Here is a 23,592-nt window from a genome sequence, read left to right as displayed (position 1 = left end):
TGTAAGAAATGTAGGAATTTACAGGGTAAGTTCCTTAGATAGAACACCAAAGGACACCTCTCACAAACAGATCACAAATCAGTACACCAGTATTCTTGACGTGGTTAAAACCCTCACAGAGGGAAACAGTCCACGACCTGAGCCAACGCGACCACTTCAGGCAATATATTAATGTAAAAGAAAGAAAATTTACATAAGCTTCTCTCATGAACAGTCACCTAACAAATGACCGTCCATGCTGTTTAAATAGAGATCATGGACCAATCGGGTGTTAATCCACGGATCAAGTGTCGGTAATACTGAGGAGAGAATGAACCGTCAGATCACTTCATGTCTAGAACATATCATGACCGTCAGATTGTAAATTACAAAAAGTACATGCTAAAGAAATACACTTTACCTAACTATACACTAGACCAAGTTGTACTTAATTATTTCCTATGTGTCGAAATATCCTAACATCCCCCCTTAAGAACAACTTGGCATAGGATTGAAGGATGTACAAAGATGACACAATACGAGAAGGAAGGAGGCAGTAGAGCCTATCCCCCCTTAGTGACAACTTCCTGAACTCCAACCATAAATCGAAGTTTAGTAAACTTTGCCTTTGTGAGTGCCTTTGTAAAGATGTTAGCAACTTGATCATTGGTTGAACAATATTGCACTTCAAGAACATGGTTATGAATGAGCTTTCTGATGAAGTGCATGTGTAGTTCAATGTGTTTGCTATGCTAATGTTGGATTGGATCTTTGCATAGTTGAATGGTACTTTGATTATCACACCAAAGTGTAGTCGGATGTTGCTGTTGAAAACCAAACTCTGACAGGATCTGACGAAGCCACATGGCTTCCTTACTAGCTTCAACGACACCACGATACTTTGCTTCTGCTGAAGAAAGAGAAATAACACTCTGTGTCTTGCAAGCCCATGTAATAGGTCTGAAACCAAGAGTGAAGACATAACCTGCAGTAGACTTCCAATAATTCGGGTCACCATCCCAATCAGAATCAGTGAAACCAACCAATAGAGGAGATGCTTCTGCAGTGTAATGAATCCCAAACTGAATTGTACCTCGAACATAACGAAGTATTCTTTTAGCTGCTTTCCAATGACTTTCATGTGGGTTTTGCATAAACCGAGCAATAAGGCCAACAACAAAGGAAAGGTTAGGACGGGTATGGGTCAGATACAAAAGTTTTCCAACAAGATGACAGTATAAGGTAGCATCAACTTTAGGGGAAGTACAAGTGACTGAAAGTTTGGCTCCAGACTGAAAGGGAGAAGGGGCTGGCTTACAGTCTTCCATGTGAAAGTGGTGTAGAAGATCACATGCATACTTGGACTGGGAAAGGGAAATACCTTCTTTGGATTGCAAGACTTGAAGACCAAGAAAATAATGCAAGTGTCCTAAGTCTGTCATTTCAAACTGCTTTTAAGGATGGACTTCACATGGTTTATAAGGTTGGGATCACTACTAGTAAGGATAAGATCATCAACGTAAAGAACAAGAATGATAAGAGACTTACCCGCTTTCTTGGTGTAGACAGTGTTGTGAGCAATGTTGCACGAAGCGGAAGCGTTTTTTGGAAGCGGGGACACCGAAGCGTCATTTTCCAAAAATCTAGGAAGCAAAGCGTCCGCGGAAGCGTCTGCTATATATATATTTATATTTTTTTGCATTTATACTCAAAACAAACATCCCAAATACCAAATTAATTGTAGAAGACATGAAAACATGCATATTTTTGCATAAATCAAGATAGATATGGCAGCCATGATTCCATTGTAGTTACTAGTATGTACAACAATCATCTATATTCTAGCTATTACAAACATACATTAAATTTTTAAGCATATTATAAAACATAAAACATTTAAGCATATTATAAAACATAAAACATAGAGCATATTATGATTTATCTAGCAAGTGAGCAACTGTCAACATTTGTCATGTCCAAAATTCAAATAATAATGTTTACAAAATATGTCACTTGGTCACCGCCAAGACAAGAAAGGTTCAAAATTCAAATTCACAAGTCTACAAGTCTAATGAGTAATCTATGACAAAACGTAGTAGATTGTGAATATATCTACTAATCTCTCCTCCTTCCACCACGAAGAGAACATGGCGGCGGGCATCCACGTGGTGGCAATGAAGAAGATGGTGCCTGTGGAAGTTGTGGCACTGAAACTGATGAAGAAGAACCCCTTGTTGTTGGTGTTGAACCATGGAACCTAGGAACCAAGGGACTAGATGGGGGTAGGGGTGGCATATTATCAACACGATCATCATCATCCTGGAATCGCTCAAAAAATTCATGCAAAAAAAAAACACTAGTTAACAAAAAAATTAAAAACATGAATTAAAGAAATGCTTTATAAGGAAAAATTGGAAAATTCATATCACAATGGACATACCTGGATAAGAGCATCCTCTAATTACTCTAATCGCAACACTCCATCCTCCAAATTGGGCTCCTCTGGATTCTTGTCCCAAATCAACAAGTCTTTATTAGACTTTGCATCTTCACAGTAATGGGACAACAATTGCAAGTTGTAATGAACATAAACCAAGCTCTCTGCCCGGTCTAAACTCAACTTGTTCCTTTTAACACTGTGGATGAAAGAATAAGAGCTCCAACACCTCTCTGCAGAAGAAGTGTTTACCACCTGTGATAGCACCCGCAATGCCAAAGCCTGTAGAAGTGGAGTACCCCCTCCATGCATGTTCCACCACTCAAGAGAAGAAAAAGTCTCTCGATCTTTAATTGCATGCATGCTCCCAAATGGACTAGTGTTAAGCGTATAGTTGCTCACCTGTCTCCGTACCAATGCAGCATCCTCCTCATCAGGGATTAATTTACTCAATGCAACCATATATTTTTTGTGAACCTCTTGATCTTGGTGTGGTTTTCTCCTGCTTCCCCCCCCAGGTGCTGGTGTTGAAAGCCATGATTGATAGTATTTAGGTGTCAAAACATATGCTAATGCATGCAATTGAACATTTAGCATTTCCCATCGGTTTTCCACCTTTGCACGAATATAATTGTACAAGGTTCTATCTCTAGGCTCAACAATGTCTTTAATCTGCCCCAACATGCTATCCATTTGCTCATACACCTCCCCAATTACTGGTCGATCTGAATCTGCAAACTTGATCATGTAATAAATTGGTTTGGTGAATTGCAAAACATATTTAACCTGTGCCCAAAAGTAACTGTCAAGAACAGTGTCCTTGACTGCATTAGCACCATCTATGTCAGTGTTAATTTCATTCCATGAATCAGCACACACAAGATTAGGTAAAGCTTGTCTCACCTTCATTAGCTGCCTAAAGGTGAGGTAATAACTAGCAAATCTTGTCTTTGCAATTTTAAGCAACTGCAACTTGGAGTAAGTGCCATAGAAGTAGTTTACCCTTGTATGCCCTGTGATGAGTTTAATGAGCTGCTTCCCTTTCCTGTAAAGCTCACTAATCTACCCACATTCTTTGTGCTTCACAATATCATGCATCAAAAGGTTCAATGTGTGAACTAGGCACCCAGGCCAAAAGATGTGTGGATAAGTACGCTCAATAATTTTTCCTGCTGCCTTACAATCTGCTGCATTATTTGTGATCACTTGAACCACATTATTTGGGACCAACATCTTTGATTGATTTCAATAGGAGATCTGCAATGTTTTGTGCAGATGCAGTGATGGAGGAGTCATGACATGCAATAAATACTGCACCACTAGAAGAAACACCAGGAACATTTATCAAATGTTGGTTTCTAATATTTGTCCACCCATCTGATACAATGGATACCCCAAAATCTACCCACTCATTTGTAAAACGTGTCAAAGCTCTTTGAACCTTAGCTTTTTCTCTTTCTAATAACACTGTTCTAGCTTTCTCATAGTTGGGGGCCTTGTATCCTTTTGGGGCTTCATTGATGGCCTTTACCATTTCATGCCAATAGGGAGAGCGAAGCACATTGAATGGTACACCGCAAGCACAAAGAAAACGGACTATCTTTCCATCCACATCATCCCTCCTAGCAACATTAAGGAAATCCCCTATTGTTCTTCTACCTCCAGAGCTTGCAGAAGTACCATGAGGAGATGAGCAGCTACCAAATTTAGAGGTTGCACTTGATTCAGAATGAGTTTTTTGTTTCTTGTTTTTTTATTGTGCAGCCATCTCTATTTGGATGTATTTTCTTCTTTCTTCAGTTGAAATGTTTGGGCAAATTTGTACCCCCACAGGACCCTTTTTTCATCACTGTCCAGCACCCCACAAAGATGCCTCCTCAGACGGGTATATGAACCACAATATGGTTTTCCTCCATGACAATCATGAGGGCACACAAATTTGTAAGATCCACCACCCTTTCCCCCATCAAGTTTGGTCACATAGTTCCACAAGGGTGTTGATTTTGCTTTCCCATCTTGTGTTTCAGTGTCCCCTTCAGGTTCATCCCCTTCCTCTTCAAACCCTTCCTCCTCATCATACATTGGGTCACTCAATTGAGACCACTGTCCTCTTGTGTTTCTTCCCTTCTATTCCTAATTCCCCTTTGCCGTCATTAAAACCAAGAGTGGAATGATACATAGAAGCCAAAAGAACACCATCTTGAAATATGGATATAGGTGGTGGACAACCTGTAAGTAAAGGAGCAAGTAGAAACAATGGGAAAGAGTAGGAGAGGGAGGAGAAAAATACAAAAAAATTGTAAAAAAAATAAGGGAGTTTGGGGTTTGAACTTACCTCTTTAGCTCTTGTAGATGAAGTCCTCCAAGCTCTTGCTCCAAGCTCCTCCTCCTTCTCCTAGCTCCTCCTCCTTCACTCCTCCAATCTCTCCTCTCTTCTCCTCTCCTTGCCTCTCTTCTCTTCTCCTCTCCTCTCTTCTCTTCTCCAACTCTCATAAACTCAAAGTGAGAAAATGAGGAATGAATGGGGGCTTTATTCTTTTCATTCCTCACCTTAATCTCACTCTAACCTCACCCTAACCCACCCCCTTTATGTTAAGTTAACATAAATTAAAAAAAAATTGTTTTTTTGCCTTGCGCGCGGCCTCCTTTCCGAAGTGTACGTGAAGCGTACGCTTCCTCCTCCGAAGCGCCACGCTTCTGAGGCCCAAAGCGTCGTACGAAGCGCGCTTCGGAGGCCTGGAAGCGGCGCTTCCGTACCGCGCTTCCAAATTTCCAGGAAGCGGCGCTTCCGAATTCGAAAGCGCCGCTTCGGGCCAAGCTTCCTAGGCGCTTCCGTACGGGACGCGCTTCGGGGCTTGGAACCGCCGGGGGGGGCGCTTCGTGCAACATTGGTTGTGAGAATGACACCTAGAAAAGCCAATATTTAAAATAAAGCTATCCATTTTGGCATACAAGCTCGAGGGGCTTACTTGAGACCATAAGGGGATTTCTTAAGCCGACATACAAGGCTGGAGTCCGTTTGAAAAAGCTAGGAGGTTGTTCCATATAGATTTCTTCATGCAAGTCCCCATGCAAGAAGGTGGATTTAACATCCATCTGATGGACTTCCCGTTTGAAAGAGGCAACAAGGGAAAGAACAAGGCGGATAGAGTTCATTTTGGCAACAGGGGAGAAGGTTTCAGTATAGTCAATGCCTTCAACTTGTGAAAAACCCTTAGCAACAAGACGAGCTTTATGTTTATCAACTTTTCCGTCTGGGCCAAACTTTATGTTTATCAACTTTTCTGTCTGGGCCAAACTTTATGTTTATCAACTTTTCCGTCTGGGCCAAACTTGGTTCTGTAAACCCATTTGCATTTAACAAATTTTCGTCCCTTTGGAAGAGGAACAAGGTCCCGTGTATCATTTGTCAATATTGAACGATATTCTTCATTCATAGCTGTGTCCCAATCTGAATGGCTTGAAGCTTCTGCAAAGGTGTCAGGATCATAATTCGCTGAAGCTTGAGCCATTAAAGAAGAGGCTCTATCAAACTGAGAACGTGTACGATGCTGATCCGTAGGATCACCTGCAAGAGAACTTGCTGCATCCCGAGCACGGACCCATTTTTAGAAATTGAGGAGCTAAAGGAGGATCTTGAGAAGGTGGGGGAGGGTTGTCATCCTTGCTGTCATCATCTGAAGAAGAAATATTTTCAGAAGTAGAAGGGATAGAGAGAGGGGCACATCCGCCGAACTAGGCTCGTAGGCCGATATATTTTCAACAAACTTTACATCTATTCTAATGATAAATTTTTTGGATTTAGGTTGAAGAAGTCTATATCCTTTGACATCTTCATAATATCCAACAAAATACATTTTTCACTCTTAGGTTCTAAGGCTTTATGTTTCTCATCTGGAATATGGGCCCATGCTTCACTTCCAAAAACACGAAAGTGACTTACACCTAGTTTAATTGAGCTCCATCCTTCTTCTGGAGTGATATTCTTTAAAACCTTAGTAGGAGTGCAATTTACTATGTAATTTGCACAGTTAATTGCTTATGCCCAAAAATTAAGACTAAGTCCTTTAGATTGAAGCATACAATTAGCCATTTCCTTTAAGGTGCGATTTTTCTTTTCAGCTACACCATTTTGCTGTGGAGTATATGAAACAGTATGTTGCAATTGAATTCCATGCTCAATGCAAAAGTTGATGAATTTGTTGTTAACATATTCTCCGCCATTATCAGATCTTAGCTTAAGAATTTGATGTCCAGATTGTTTCTCAACGAAGACCTTAAAGGCCAAGAACATGTTAAAGACTTCAGTCTTGAGTTTTAAGAAGTATACCCAAGTGCATCTGGAGAAATCATCAATGAAAGTTAAGAAATACTTGTAGCCAGAGAATGAAACAACTGGAAGTGGACCACATAAATCACTATGCACAAGCTGTAAAGGGGTTGAGGCGTGCCAATAAGCACGTTTTTCAAAATTATCCCGATGATGTTTTCCAAGTACACATCCGAAACAAACACCATCGTTGCAAGATACCATAGGAAGACCTGTCACCATATTTTCTTTACATAGATTTTGAAGGGAGCGATAGTTTAAGTGACCAAATCGCTCATGCCAAAGTTTGCTCACTTCATCATTATGAACAACAAATAACTAGGGAAGAGTTGATGACCCAAAGTTGTTAAACTTATACAAACTTGTAGAATCATCAGCAATGCTAGTAGCTAAAATCTGTCTAGGATCTCTTAGGTCCTTAATTACAACATCATGAAGTGAAAATTCAACGGTTTTACCTTCACCTGAATGAGTTATCTGATATACAGATAGAAAGTTTCAGGATAAGGTAGGAACACATAATACATCATTAAATTGACCATTGTCTAGATGAATAGTTCCAGTCCCTACAACGCTAAGAGATCTATCATCACCAACATATATAATTTTGGTATTACGATCATTTAAAGAAAAAAACATGGTTTTGTTTTTGACCATGGGATAAGAAGCTCCAGAATCAATGAGCCATTCATGAGAATGAGAAGAAGAAGATACATTTAGTGCATAACTAGATCGAGATGCTTGACAACCACATGCAAAAAGTGTTATTCCTGAAGATGAAGTTGAGGTTGAAGAGTGCTCCAAATGGATGTTATGCTCTTCATTGCTGCTTCCAAGGCTTCCATCTTCTTAAAGCATTTGGATTCTAAGTGGCCATCACGATTACAAAAGTTGCAATGTCTATCAGTCTTCTGCCCTTTGTTTTTAGTTACCTTATCATTTTGTTGAGTTGATTTTTCATTTTGAGATTGAAATGGCTTAGGACCTTTATTTGGTTTAGAACCATTCTTTTTAGGATGTTGCTTCTTAGGATTCTTTGAACTTGGTTGCTAAGGCTTTCTTAGAAGAATTTCTAAGATTAAGAAGACCAAGATGTAAGAGTTTCTCTTGTTCTCTTATTAAAGAATCACAAAAGACATCAAAAGAAGGGGGCTTGTAGTCTTGTCCTTGAGAAATAAAGGCTTCTCTAGTAGAATGGAAGGTGGAAACAAACAGAGAGTAGGCTGGTCCTAACTTAGTAAGAATGGAATAGATAAGGCTACCATCTTCTTTCTTAACCTTAACACCTTCCAAGAGAAGTCTAAGGGTCTTGAACTTGGACAAAAAATCTTCAATGGAATAAAAATTATTGAGGTCCAATGTAAGCGACTCATTTTCAAGTTGATTTTCATTTTTAATTCCAAAAACTTTATTGAGTTGTTTCATTGCTTCATCGGAGGTATCAATTTCTGCGATATGGAATCTAAGGTCTGGAGAAATAAACATCCCTATCAACCCACATGCTTGATCTTGCTTATTTTCTCATTTGGCTTGCATATCTTCATCTTTAGGTTTAGCCTCTTGGCCTGAGGCTATTCTATAAAGACCTTTACTTCTAAGTAAATCCACAATGTAAGATAGCCATTGGAACTAGTTGGTGCTGTCAAGAATAATTAGGCATGAACTTTCCATTTTAAAAGAAACTGAAGTTGCAGATGCTGAAACTAAGTGTTCCAATGGAAAGATCTCGAAAAATTAGGCCGATTAAAAAAATGGCTTTGAAAACAGCTTTCAGATGAAGAAGTTATGGCTTTTTGAAGAAAAGTTGTTGAAGATGCTGACGAACCACGTGAATGTTGGGAAGTGAATGATAATGTTATATATATATAAAAAATTCCTCCCCTTTCCAAACTTAATCTAATTAGCTCACTTAAAAAAAAAGATTACTTTATGTGACCCACTTTTATAAATAAGTGAAAATCACTTTTACAATGGTACTTTATGAACTATCCACTAAATTGTAACTTAAATAAAAGATAAAGTGACTCACTTTTTATAATGGGTGAGAACACTTTTACATAAAGTAACTTTAAAACATAAGTTACATGTGCTTTTTGAAAAAATAACTCAACAAAAAGAAAGACTTGAACCCAAGACCTCTATTCTCATAAGGTAACTTTGGACCAATTGAGCTAGTTTAAAAAGTTAGTAATTTTTGAAAAAGAGGAAGGGGTTTTTTTTTTTTTGCTCACTGAAGCTTTGGAGTGCGTGCTTACTTGAAAAACCCCTTTTTGCCTGCTAAACAAAAAAACAACCACACAACCCAAAACGAACAAGCAAAAGTAATCCAAGCCTTACGGCTTAAAGTTCGATTTGACCGGAAACTAAATATTTTCCTCGATTTTTCTGATTTTCTGAGATCACATTAAGGCACAGCTGAAAAGAGCATACACATGAGAAAAATCATTTCTTTCTGTTTCTGATTTACCCAGATCGTATAGAGTCGCGGGGCAAAGAGCATACGTGGAAATGAAAGGTATAGATCCGGTAATAAAAAAAATCATAGAGGACTATAAACTGAAATAAACAAAGAGATAAATAACTATAACTGCAAATAAACATTGTATACCTCCAGATCTTAAAAATGACATACCTAGGGCTACCAGAAACCTTTTCATGTGAAACGTTCCTCACTGGAATATATGTTTCTAACACAATAGAGTAGTCCTCTCGGCCCGAAAGTGGTCAAAAACAATATATCTAGGAAACGACAGTCGGATGCAGTTGTACCGACTTCGGATTTGGAACACCAATGGATGCTGCCCTCGAATAGCTCTGATACCATGTAGGAATTTACAGGGTAAGTTCCTTAGACAGAACACCAAAGGACACCGCTCCCAAACAAATCATAGATCAGTACACCATTATTTTTGACGTGGTTAAAACCCTCAAAGAGGGAAACAGTCCACGGCCTGAGCCAACACAGCCACTTAGGCAATTTATTAATGTAAAAGAAAGAAAATTTACATAAGCTTTTCTCATGAACGGTCACCTAACAAATGACCATCCATGCTCTTTAAATAGAGATCATGGACCAATTGGATGTTAAGCCACGGATCAAGTGTCAGTAATACCGATGAGAGAATGAACCGTCGGATCACTTCATGTCTAGAACATATCGTGACCGTCGGATTGAAAGTTACAAAAAGTACATACTAAAGAAACACACTTTACCTAACTATACACTAAACCAAGTTGTACTTAATTATTTCCTGTGTCAGAATATCCTAACAAGAAAATCATCTTTTATCAATCATTCATTATATATTTTACTTTTCTATTGAGGAAGTGTTCATGTGCCTTCACTTCAGTCCAGAATTCAGAGCACTGGGGTCAACGGTTGATAACTTACGGGCTTCAAAATTCTCCGATCTGATTACTATGTTTGGTGGTCAATTGTGTGAAAAGGGGAGTTATTATAGGAATCACTTGGCATTGCATGGTAGTAGATTGTGGAGGGAAATTTAATTACAATTAGTAGCAATTTGATGAATTCCAAACATGGTAAATGACATAATTCTAGCATTTACACTAGTCGGATGACTTCATAGCAGTTTTGGTTTGCATGTGTTATTTATCATTTCAATTGATATATGGCTACTTGTGAATGCTACAATGGTGCCTGAATATGAATTTTTATTATCAGGATAATGCAAAAAGATTGGTCCTAAATTTCAGAATTATTTTACCTATCATAGTCTTTTTGTAATTGATTATTTGAAATAATCTGAGTAATTTGTATTTTACCATGATGGCAGAGATCCATATCGGGGAACTTAAAGGTCAATCTGGATGATCAAGTTCAAATATAAATATATCTTCTCAGTGTAAGGGGGCGAGGATTTGCTGTAAGAATAATTGGAATACTAACTTAGAATATTTCTGTAGCAGAAGAACATATTTGTGCATTAATAAAATAGTAGTTTCTTCTGTTTGCTTTGTAGATTTGGGACTCACTGTTGTGAGTGGTTTGAGCTGTTTATTTCTGACATCTAATGTTAGCATCTTTGAATTCTAATTTGTTTGAATACCAGTTCTGTTACAATCTTTGTAAATTCAGATTTGCATTGGGTTTGGAACTTTGGATGTTAGAATCACATCGACCTCTGGTTTGTTGCTCATTCAAGTTCAGGTTGTATTGGGCTTGGGTAATTTGTAATAACGAACTTGAGAGTTTAGTTTGTTATTTTCTTGCAACAGATTTCATTAGTTAGTTTCAGATTAATATCTTTTCCTGAATGATCTTCCCCCTTGTCTTTTATTTACTTTGCAAGTTGTTTGCCTTTGCTTTCATCTCTTAATTGTACTTGCACATGATAAATTCTTTTAATATAATAAGAGATATATTTCTATTCCTCTATAACTAAGTTGAGCATTAACTGGAGGGTAGAATTAGGAGAGTAAATTTGTAATTTAGAGTCTTAGGCTCATCTACGCCTGCATGTTGCCAAGGGCACAAAATCCCACCCAACACTTCAATGGACTGAAGTCCTACTCCAAGAGATACTGGCTCTAAATTTCCTCCATAATTAGGTAGAGCTTTAACTGGAGGGTAGAGATCAGGAGAAGGAAATTCAGAATTTAGAGTTCTGTCAACAATGTAACATGAAATAGAAGATTGCATCCATTTAATGTAAACCCAAGAAGGTAAATTTCCAGATTTAGGTTTGCCAAAAAATTCCACAACTTAAATTTTTTCCAATATCAACACCATGCTATATGAAATCAAATCTGGAAGTGTGAGAAAAGCTTAAAATGACAAGTTCATTTCTTAGTGTGATTGCTGTATAAGTGCTCAAGCACGTAATCAATAGAAACTTGAGCATGTAAGAGAATAACTCGATCTAAGAGAAATTGATTAGCATGAACACCAATGAGACATTGCCCATTTTTCCATTTTAATCACAGTTAAAATGTGCAATACCATAAATAAAGATGTAACTAGCTGAAAATGAAATGGTTTTTAGCACATGTAATTTCCCCTCCAGAAGAGTATGGTGGATTAAGTGATTAAAGCATCCAAGTAAATTTAAGCCCTTAAATTATATAACCAATCCAAATGAAGCGAATAAGAGAACAAGGAATGGTAAAAAAACATGAGTTAGAGAAAGATCACATGCACTTAAGTTTACTAGATGTGATTATTATGAATTTTTAAAAGTGAATCTCAAATTTGTTATATGAAAACTCTTATTCACAAATTTAGACCAGCAAACCAGAGGTTAGAAAAAAGAGCCAAAATTGTAAATAGTCTAACAAATTAGACCAAATTTTTGCTCATATTTAATGTGAGATTGTTATTTTTACTTCAGTATTCACTCTGTGATTGCTAGATCCAACAAATATCCTCTTTAAAGATGTTATAAAGGAAAACTAAGTAAATCTTCTAGAGATCTAGCACAAGACAAGTCAATTTTCTTAAATGCCCAAGTTTAATCAGAAGATGTAAATTTTGAACGAATAAACGTGAGATGCAATGAAATAAAATGAATTTGAATATTAATAGTTAAGAAAAGGGGAAGACCAGTGCCCCGTCCACTTGTGTTGTGGGGACAAGCATTGATCTTAGCTGAGTCTCAGTGTTTGTGTCAACTTTGGGGTTTGCCAACAGTTTGAGGATGTGCAATCCTCCAATAAGACACTTAGACCTACAAGCCGTATGGGCAAAAGAGTTTTATTGAATCTGCTTCTAAAGAACACAAGGTGGACTCTACCTCTTATCTAAAGACAAAAGCATGAAATCTAAAGATGTTCAATGCCTATTGTATTAGATATAGAAAGTAAATGACCAAGAACTATAGGATAGGAGTTACCTTACCACTATATGCTTCTCCAGTGTAGCAAGATTCTCCTCTTATGGTCTTGTGCTTCCTTATCCCTCCATAGAAACCTGCAAGAATAAGTATTTCCAATTCACCATACACAAAATATTCTCAATAAGATGCAACAATATAAGCTAAAACTTGTGCAAAGGTCAATCAAACTTTATCCATTATTTTCCAACCAAACTACAATGAAGATGAGGCTCTTCATATAGGAAAAGAGCTCAACAACCTCCCAATAAAATAGAATACATTTATAGTTTCCTAGGCTCAAAATAACAACTCTCTAAACAACCAGAGAGGATAGAGACAGAAAACAATATAACAATGTGAACTAGTTCAACCAACTTGTCAAACAAGTGGGTGCCCTCCAAACCCATGGTCAAAACCACCTCAAGCAATTGTGAGTGGTTTAAAGTGCATCCTCGATAAGGTGCTCTAACCAACTCATGTGATCACATGTGTGGTCTAAAATATCCTCGTGAGAGATGTGTGCCCTCCAAAAGGTGCTATAACCACCGTCACATGTGGCAAATAAAATAATATTTCATGCCATAACCAACTCCAAATAATTAAACGTGCAAATGAATGAGTCAGTGAGAGAGGTGTGAAAATTCTATCACTGCAGCAATTGATTTAATTTTCCTACTTATTCCACCATAAGTTATTCATGAAATCACTTCAATAAACATTAAGATAAATACTGCTGTAGATATCACACCGTAATACAGAAAGAAACATATGCATAAGAATCAACACATTGACACAGATATTTTGGACTAATGTCCCCGGAAAAACCCAATGTGGGAAAACCGGTGCACAACAAGGGAGGATTTTATTATTCAACAATTTTCTAGTACAACAAGGTGCCAAATTGGCTTATCCACAAATAAACAAATTCTCCAGCACTTCTTTTGATCCCAACGTCAGCCCTGCTGACCTCTGCATGGCCTGAAACCCTCTGCGTTAGCCTATTGAGACTCTGCGCAACCTCTATGGCCTTCTGCGTCACTCCTACAGCCTCTGTGTGGATGACGCAGGCCCTGCTGGCTCTGCGCAGTCTCTGCTGCCTCTGCGTGGCTCCCTCTCGCCCTACGTCTGCCTCTTCTGCCTCTGCGCTGATCCCCCATCTCTCTGTTCCGTACTTGTTGCCTCCTGACTGCTCACCAGACCATTGGTTCAATTTCTCAGCTAACCCTGCTCCTGAAATTGAACTGACTGGTCTCCCTCAGTGTGTTCTCCAAGTGACCCTCAAGCCTCCTCTTATACTTTTCTCGTTGACAAATCAACAGTCGAGATTAAGTCCTTAATCAACGGCTAAGATTAGATTTGGCTTGATCCATGACTTTTGAACCATTCTAACATAGTTTCATATTAATTCACATTAATATTTTATTTTCCCTAAGTTTAGACTTAGGGATTACATTAAAAATATTAATTATTTTAATATCTCCCAAATTGTTTAGAATCTACCTAACCCCTTTCTGGGTATTGGAGATCTCATGTGCCTTAGCCTCTCCACCAAGTTTCGTGGCTAGAGCACATCCGATGCTACCCCAAATCAACACTCCCTCTTAGCGAGGACTGTGCTCTGGCAATACTCCTCATTGAGCATCACCCTGATCATCCGACATCGGTTCCTGTGCTGATGCTAAGCCTTCCTGCCCAACATCCTTTGCACTGTTGTATCTTGTACTGCTGCCCATGGCTCTGCCACTGCTGCATCTGTATGACAACTCCCTCTGCATCTGTGCTGCTGCTGGTCCTTTCTCCCAACACTGCATCTGCACTGTAACTCCCTCTTTATTCGTGCTGCTAATACACTCATTTCTACTTCTGAAAGGGGTTCTTTACGATCCCCATCTTTTCCCTGAAGTAGTCGAATTTTGACTTTCCAAGGGCCTTGGTGAGGATATCTGCTACCTGTTCTCCTGTAGGAGTGTAGCTCAACTGTACAGCTCCTCGTTGGACACAGTCTCTGACAAAGTGACATCGAATATCTATATGCTTCGACCTATCATGAAACACTGGATTCTCAGAGTTTGATGCAACTCTGATTATCGCACATGATCTTGGTTGCCTCCATGTTTCTTCTGAATAGGTTCACCAGCAGTTTTCTAAGCCATATGACCTCACACGAAGGTATGCTTGCTGCCATATATTCTGCCTCAGATGAGCTCAGAGCCATGGACTTCCGTTTCCTACTGCACGAGGAGGTCATTCCTGATCCAATGTTGAAACAGTACCTAGAGGTACTTTTCCGATCCACTGAACTTCCTGCTTGATCTACATCAATAAATCCACTCAACCTGATATCCTTCCCCTTGGTGTACAAGAGCCCATAATCAACTGTTCCCTGTAAATACTTGAGAACGTGTTTGGCTGCTGTCCAGTGTGCCCTCTTTGGCTCCACCATGAACTGACTGAGGGTGTTGACAACGTAGCAAATATCTGGCCTGGTGTTGACCAGATACATCAGGGACCCTATGAGCTGCCGATATAGGGTGGGATCAACATCCTTGTCTTCGGATGCATCAATCTTCTTCCAGTTGATGATCATTGGCGTGGCCATAGGTCTACAGTCTCCCATCCCGAATCTTTTCAGGATTTCTGTAGCATACCTCCCTTGCCTAAGGAAGATTTCTCCTTTCTGCTTCCGAACTTCCAACCCTAGGAAGTAGTGCATTCGTCCCAGATCCTTCAGATCGAACTCTGTGGCTAGATTCTTCTTGCAGTCCTCAATGAGTTTGGATGATCCTGTTAGAAAAAGATCATCCACATATAATACTAAGATAAGCGACTCGTTCTCTACGACTAGATAGTAGAGATTCGGATCCGCGTCACTCTTGAAATACCCCATCTTTTGCAAGTAGCCATCTATTCGACCATACCATGCTCTCGGTGCCTGCTTCAGCCCATACAAGGGTTTCTTCGGTCTGCATACGTGAGACTTCTTCTCATGAGTTTCAAAGCCGTCTGGTTGTTCAATGTATACCTCTTCTTCTATTACCCCATTCAGAAATGCTGGCTTGACATCTATTTGATGGCTCTCCCATCCCATTTGGCCTGCAAGAGATGTCACAATCCTAATAAATGTATACTTGGCTACTGGGGCGAAGGTTTCCTCATAGTCAATCCCTTCCTTTTGAGCATACCCCTTAGCCACAAACTTGGCCTTGTATTTCTCAACACTGCCATCCACAACATATTGATTTTGTAGATCCATCTCGAACCTACCACAGATCTGTCTTGAGTTATACTCCTCTACCATTGCATCTAGCCAGACCTGATGCTGAGCTGCCTCCTTGAAATTGGCAGGCTCTCCATCCTGAGCTACTACTGCCTGATATCTGTCTGGCTGTTTTCGCTCCCTCTTACTGTTCCTTGGCTCACGGATGAAGTTCTATGCATCACACAGAATCTGACGAAGTTCCCTGCTAGTTCTTCCTCTGCCAGCAGGTGCTTCTGTTTGCTCCTCCTCATCTTGAGAATCTTCTTGACCTGAGGAAGAATTCTTCACTTCTGTTGGTTGAAGAGGCATGACCAACAGATCCTCTTTCGGCTGCTCCTCGGAAGGCATTTTGCGAGATCTTCTGAAAGCTCTGTCTTCCATGAAATTTACATCTCGTTGTATTACTACCTTCCTGCTGCCTGGAAGATAGATTCTGTATGCCTTAGCGTTCTTGCTATATCCCACCAGATATCCCTTTTCCATAGTCTGATCCAGATTCTTCCTCTTTTCTTTGGGTATGCGACAATATGCTAAACTCCCAAATATCTTGAAATGACTGACTTCAGATGTCTTCCCCGTAAAGACTTTCTCTGGAGTAATCTTGCCTAATGCCCGATGAGGAGTCCAGTTCTGAACATAGACAACTGTGTTGCATGCTTCCGCCCACAGGAATTTTGGCATATCCTGATCATACAGCATGGCCCTAGCTGCTTCTACAATAGTCCTGTTCTTTCTTTCTGCTACCCCATTCTGCTCTGGATTGTAGGGAGTTGTCCACTCCCTTCTGATGCCCTCCTTAGCGCAATAATTAGTGAAGTCCTTATCGACATACTCTCCACCATTATCTGAGCGCAAAACTTTTATTTTCTTCCTAGTCAGATTCTCCACCAGAGCCTTGAACTCCTTGAATCGACAGAAAACCTCATCCTTGGTTTTTAGAAAATAAATCCAAGTTTTCCTCGAGTGGTCATCAATTGAGGTAAGGAAATACTTGGCACCACTGAGAGCTTTGACGGACATAGGTCCACAAATATCTGAGTGTATCAGTCCTAGTACACTCTTGGCCTTGTGTTTGCTCCTAGGAAATGTCAGCTTGGCATACTTTCCTAGAGCCCATCCCCTGCATACATCATCTCTTTCTGTACTCAGATCCGGAACCCCTATTACAGTGCTCCTGAGAATTCTTAGAGCTCCATGGTGCAAGTGACCCATCCTTCTGTGCCATAGTTCGTTCAAGTCCTTGTCCCCATGACTGCCTATTAGTGCCATTGGTGATTCTAGTTGTAATCTATACAACCGATTACTTTTGATCCCGATCTGCACTTTCTTTTTCTAGCTCGGGTGTTTGACGTATACCTTTTCCTTGATGAAGTAGACGTCATAGCCCTTGCCTTGTAGTTGTGACACGAAAAGTAAGTTCATCCCCAATCCTGGTACATGCAACACATTTGTGGCATGGAACTGCTCTCCCGATTCTGTCAGAAAAACTATGGTACCCTTCCCTACTGGTGTACATTTTGCCTTGTTTCCCATGGTTATCTGAAAGTTCATCTTCTCTTTTCGATATTCTGAGAAACACTCCTTGATTCTCGTCATATGCCACGAGGCTCCACTATCTATATACCATACTTCTAATGATGCAGCACTAGTCATGCACACCACTTCTTCTTTCAGCCTAGAAGCCAACATAGAGAAATCAAAATCTCTTTCTCTTGTGCAATCTTCTGAAAATCTGCGTGAGTCCCCTGAGGTGGATGCCTCTGCGTCGTGGTCTCGACACATAATTGATTTTCCCTTTCTGTCTCTGATTACTTGCTCTGATACCATGTGAAAATTCTGTCACTGCAGCAACTGATTTACTTTTCCTACTTATTCCACCATAAGTTATTCATGAAATCACTTCAATAAACATTAAAATAAATACCGCTGCAGATATCACACCATTTGTTTCTTTAAACGAACATATGCACAAGAATCAACACATTGACACAGATATTTTGGACTAATGTCCCCAGAAAAACCCATGTGGGAAAACTGGTGCAGCAAGGGAGGATTTTATTATTTAGCTATTTTCTAGTACAACAGGGTGCCAAACTGGCTTACCCACAGATAGACAAATTCTCCAGCACTTCTTCTGATCCCAGCGTCAGCCTTGCTGACCTTTGCGTGGCCAGAAACCCTTTGCGTCAGCCTGTTGAGACTCTGCGCAGCCTCTCTGGCCTTCTGCGTCACTCCTGCAGCCTCTGCGTGGATGACACAAGCCCTGCTGGCTCTGCGTCGTCTCTGCTGCCTCTACGTGGCTCCCTCTGGCCCTGCGTCTGCCTCTTCTGCCTCTGTGCTGATCTCTCGTCTCTCTATTTCGTACTTGCTGCGTCCCGACTGCTCACCAGACCACTGGTTCAATTTTTCAACTAACCCTGCTCCATAAATTGAACTGAGTGGTCTCCCTCAGTGTGTTCTCCAAGTGACCCTCAAGCCTCTTCTTATACTTTTCTCGTTGACAAATCAACGATCGAGATTAAGTCCTTAATCAACGGCTAAGATTAGATCTGGCTTAATCTATGACTTTTGGACCATTCTAACATAGTTTCATATTAATTCACATTAATATTTTACTTTCCCTAAGTTTAGACTTAGGGATTACATTAAAAATATTAATTATTTTAATATCTCCCAAACTGTTTAGAATCTGCCCAAACCCTTTCTGGGTATTGGAGATCTCATGTGCCTTAGCCTCTCCACCAAGTTTTGTGGCCAGAGCACATCTGATGCTACCCCAAATCAACAAGAGGGTTTGCTCCATAACCACCACAAGGAATGGTCCATAAGAGTGTAACCAACGGTAACAAACTCCCAAACTAATTAGCTGTGTGCCCCATGGACTTAGGTTATATTCCCTAATGATAAATTTACAAATAAATTTAGGGAAAAAGCCTCAATGAAGAAGTAGAACAATAAAGTACTAATAGGCTAATATTAGGCACTTAACCTAAGGTTTAGAGTTTTTATGTTTTAATTAAGATATCCCAAATTAGTTAGAACTTAGGTGTATGTTCACACTAGAAAAGTAGAAATATGATGTTTTGATGGTAAATATAGTTTAGGATTTGGGGAAATATAGACAAAAGGTACCATGCACCTTCTAGGAGATGGAGTGAAGTCAAATATAGGTGTAATTGAGGGTTTTACTTGGGAAAAATTAAGATGTGATGTACACAAGTCACCTAGGTAAAATGACAAGAAGTGGTGAAAATGTATATCAGAAGTGGATTTTAGCTAGGCAGAAGTTATTATATGCCTACAACAAATAATTTTCCCTTGGTAAAACTATGGAAATGACATGAATATGAACAAAACTAGGTAAATGCATCCATCTTAGAAGTCATCCTTGCAACACTAGGTGAAAGTGACTAGGATGTTCCCACCATGATGAAGATCTGTGAAAGAAAAGGTACACCCTTTGAAGCAACCTCCATCGACATTCCAACCTTTGGAAGGATAAAGTGATCCTGACAATTTGCACAAAATCATGTTTACCACTCACCTCAATATGAAGGGTAATAGGGTTGAACCTGTTGTAGCTCCTAGAGACAACCCCCAGGTTGAGGAGAGGTCAGTACCTAGTACATCTTAGTCTCTCTTGAAGATAATTCGATGCAACTCAAGAGATGAATGTAAAATGATTTAGATGTTGGTTTAATTTCCTTTTTCAGAGGCAAATTCAATATACACATGAACAAGGTATCATTCCTAAGAATAAATGTTTCAGGTCTGCTGGCTGACACACAGAGAATGCAACTTAAATTTTGTCATTGCAGTAAGATAGGAAGGAACTCAGTGCAGAGCGCTGGATAGAAACAAAATCCTATGCAACAAATCCCTGTAGAATCATGAAAGGATAAAATGAATGAAGTGCAGAAATTATGGAGTGCATTTTAAGGATTTCATATCAATGTCTCACAGGTACTATCTGCCATCACACAACATAGGTAAATCTGCAATCTCACAGGTACCATCTGCTATCACACAACATTAGTAAATCTGTGATTTCACAGGCACTGTTTGCTATCACATAACATAGGTAAATCTGTAATTTCACAGTTTCCTTCTGCTACAACATAATGTTAAATTTAGGTAAGGTCTATGCTAGAGCAATTTATTTCAATTTTCACAGTTAGCTCAATATCTTTTCCAGATTAGCAATCACATCAGCATTAAAGTAAACTGCAGATAGAACATAAATATAAATCACAGAAGACAAGTCAAGATAAGAGGACACAAGACGTGGCGCTAGCCAGCGACAAACCCTAATGTGGGAAAACCCTTGATCAATTCTTCTCATATGTTCTTCAATAGTTCAACAGAGTGAGAGAGATGGAGAGATAGGAAATTTACAACAGAAGTCAACATTTTGACTTTCAAGATAAGAGAATAGATCATCTCTACATGAGATTAGTTGAAGACATGCTGCTTCAACTGATTCTCCAAGGTGACTCCTTCACCTATCATTGTGCTACATCTTGTCCATATGCTGCACCTCACCGTGCAGCACCATGCTGCACTCATCATCACAGTGCTCGACCTAATGACCATGCTAGGCACTTCATGTTGCTGCTCCTGTCACTGTGCTGCTCCAATCACTGAGCTACTCTCATCACGGATCTGCACTCAATGCTGCACTCTGCACTCAATGACTACTATGTTGCACTTCACTGCTGTCTCTAATACCATGCTGCATCCAACTGTTGCATCTAACCAAGCTGTCTAACATGCTGACCACACAAGCAGTCACATCAACCTTCAGTCCTTATCCTTGTGCAACCCTTAACACAATATGTTGCTGGCTATGGCCTGCAGCCTAGCCCAACAACAAGCAAGGTTATCATACAGTACCCAACTATTACCCTTGAAGAACAATGTCTACCAATCAGCGTTATTGCAACACAGTATGCCCAGAACAGATCTCAAATGTGTCATGCTGTCACCTACAACAATGTGACTTTAGTGTTGATGAAATACTTCCTTTTGCTGCGGCATAAGACCACTTCTTCTTGCTGCGTCTTAGGTCTTTGTATGTTGCTGATTAGGGCCTCTTCTATTGCAGCTAATAGAGCTGCGTATAAGACCTTTTTCATGATGGCAAATAGGAGCTAGATGAGGGCTGCCAATTAGGTCTCTAGATTGACAACATAATACATCTCCCTTTCAAATCTCCTCACTGCTGCTAGGGCTTCATGACCTTCCACTAGATAGTGGCTAGAGTCTCCATTATGACAATAGATTAGGATCTTTAAGGACAACGGTTTAGGAGCTACTCAGACATCAGATCAAGGTTCTCTTTTGCTGCGTTTTGAGGGTTACTTGTGACAGCAAATCATGACCTGCGGCTAGGGTATTTAGGACAGCGTATGAGGGCTTATCCTTCAGCTGTGTGTAGACTTCTTTTTACTGCGGCTAGGGCTCCCTCTAGTACTCCTTAGATCTGCGTTGAAGCTCCTTAGACTAGAGAGCCTTTTCTTGACAGCGTTGAGGGCTTATACTTTACTTCCTTCCTTGACTGCGGCTAGGGCATGTATACCTGCGGCTAGGGCTCCTCCAAGACTCCTCCTTTAGGGCTGCGTAGAAGGCATCTTGACTAGCTGCGTAGAACCCTTTCTTCACTGCGTTAAAATCTCCTCCATGATAGCGTTAGGATCTAGGGCATCCTCTAGGGCAGCGTATCCTCTTTAGATTTCTCCTCCCACCAAAACCCAAAGACAAGTGGAGAGGAAGAGATCACCAAGAGGATGTGTGTCCAAATGACTTTCAAGGCACCTCTATTTATACTAAAACGTTGAGCACAAGAGGGGTTTATTTGGTTGCTGGCTGACCTTGACGAATTGTCCCATAACACAAATAAATTCATATCTCCATGAATACTTATCGGAATCGGATGATCTTTAGATCAATCCTACACCTCTCGATGAGAGGGATCCAAGAAAAATATCAGCTGCCATTAATAAGATGACCCACATGGAGTTTGGCCCTAGTTGCCAATTTTAACACTCCCTCTCAACTAGGGAGAACTCCATCCGCTGATCCATATGTTCGACTGTACTATCTCTACCATCAGTGCCCTGCACTACTCTGCTCTACTGAGCTCTGCTCTGCTGAACCATGAAGAAAGAAGAATTGACCGAGAATGTCTCATACCATTCTTTACTGACCCGAAGTCAGTTTCATCTGAAGAGAGTGTCATATCACTCTTACTGACCTGAAGTCAGTTTTATTGATCCCAGATCAATATCACAAGAGAGTGTCTCAAGCCACTCATACTGATCCCAGATCAGTTTCATTGATCCCAGATCAATGGAGGTCATCCTAGCATAGGGAGTACGGTAGATACAATGATGCGTGCATCGGTAGTACTACTATGGTCCCTAACCCCATTTCCCTAATCATTGATCAGATGAGAGGTACTTCCCACGAGTCCCAGACTGCATGGGTAGGATGCCTCGACTGGAGAACTAATCATCCTATCCACAGGAGAAAGAATCATCTTGTCCCACAGTTGCCACAGGAGAACTAATCATCTCGGCCCACAGGAGAACTAATCATCCTGTTTCATAGTTGCCACAGGAGAACTAATCATCCCGGCCCACAAGAGAACTAATCATCCTGTTCCATAGTCGCCATGGGGTATCACAGGGGAAGGTTGAACCTGTCACCCTGTACATAGCGCACCACCAGGGGAGGGTGAATCGCCCTGTGGTCGTATGTCGCTCCAAGAAGTACTCTGCGCCCCCTTAGAGCTCCCAGAGCTCAATGTGTGCATCATACATGACCCTCATAAGAGGGTCTCTGAATGACACCAAGTCGTTCTCGGAAAGTCAAGAATTTGACCTTTCCCCGGGGCTTTGACAAAATGTCAGCGACTGGTACATTAGTCTCAATGCGATGGAGCCTCCTCGCTCATCGACTTACCGTATCCCAGATAAGGTAGTATTTGATGTCTATCTGCTGGAGCAATCATCAGATACGGGATTCCTCAACAATTGAATTCCCCCCTGGTTGTCACAGAGAATCATGGTGGTATTAATCATATGTACAAACAACTCATTGAAGAGCTTCCACAACTAGGCAACTTCATACGAGATCATACTCGTAGCTATGTATTCGGTCTCGGCGATCTTTATAGCAACCGTCTTCTGCTTCTTGCTCATCCATGATATCGAAGCAGAACCCAAAGAGAATTAGCACTGAGAAGTGCTCAAGTGATCCTCCACACTGCCTGCCCAGTGAGCATTCGAATAATCATGCAACTTCTGTTGATTTAGGGTAGCATCGGATGAGCTCTAGCCACGAAATTTGGTGGAGAGGTTGGGGCACATGAGATCTCCAATACCCAGAAAGGGTTTGGGCAGATTCTAAATAGATCAGGAGATATTAAAATAATTAATATTTTTAATGGAGTCCCTAAGTCTAAACTTAGAGAAAATAAAATATTAATGTGTATTAATATGAATCTGTGTTAGAATGGTCCAAAAGACATGGATCAAGCCAGATCTAATCTTAGCCGTTGATTAAGGACTTAATCTCGGCCATTGAGATGTCAACAGGAAAAATATAAGAGGAGGCTCGAGGGTCACTTGGAAAACACACCAGAGTGATCAATCATTCTATTCTCTAGAGCGGGGTTTGCTAAGAGAGATAGAATCAGTGATCGGAGAGCAGCTGAGGGGCATTGAGTATTGAGTACAAAGAGAGAGAGGCA

The 23,592-nt window shown here is 40.2% G+C and overlaps 1 protein-coding gene across 2 annotated transcripts in view; it reads left to right on the top strand.

Moving 5' to 3' along the window:
* LOC149243951 (WUSCHEL-related homeobox 12-like) overlaps positions 1-23,592 on the top strand; it is a 163,737-nt gene that overhangs the window by 104,106 nt on the left and 36,039 nt on the right. The window contains exon 5 of one of the 2 annotated variants that reach the window (XR_016246717.1): positions 10,544-10,633. Coding sequence is in view for 1 of the 2 variants with exons in the window: in XM_089374670.1 (XP_089230796.1) it covers positions 10,544-10,565 (22 nt within the window). In the remaining variant the exon portion in view is untranslated. The remainder of the gene's footprint in view (positions 1-10,543; positions 10,634-23,592) is intronic. The other variant, XM_089374670.1, reaches the window with a different exon arrangement.

Source organism: Pinus tabuliformis, chromosome 8 (assembly GCF_031772625.1).
Source record: "Pinus tabuliformis cultivar Carrire ecotype Pingquan chromosome 8, CPIR1, whole genome shotgun sequence".
Lineage (NCBI taxonomy): Eukaryota > Viridiplantae > Streptophyta > Pinopsida > Pinales > Pinaceae > Pinus > Pinus tabuliformis.
The sequence above is the reverse complement of the archived record's forward strand: the minus strand, read 5'-3'. Positions and strand labels throughout refer to the sequence as shown.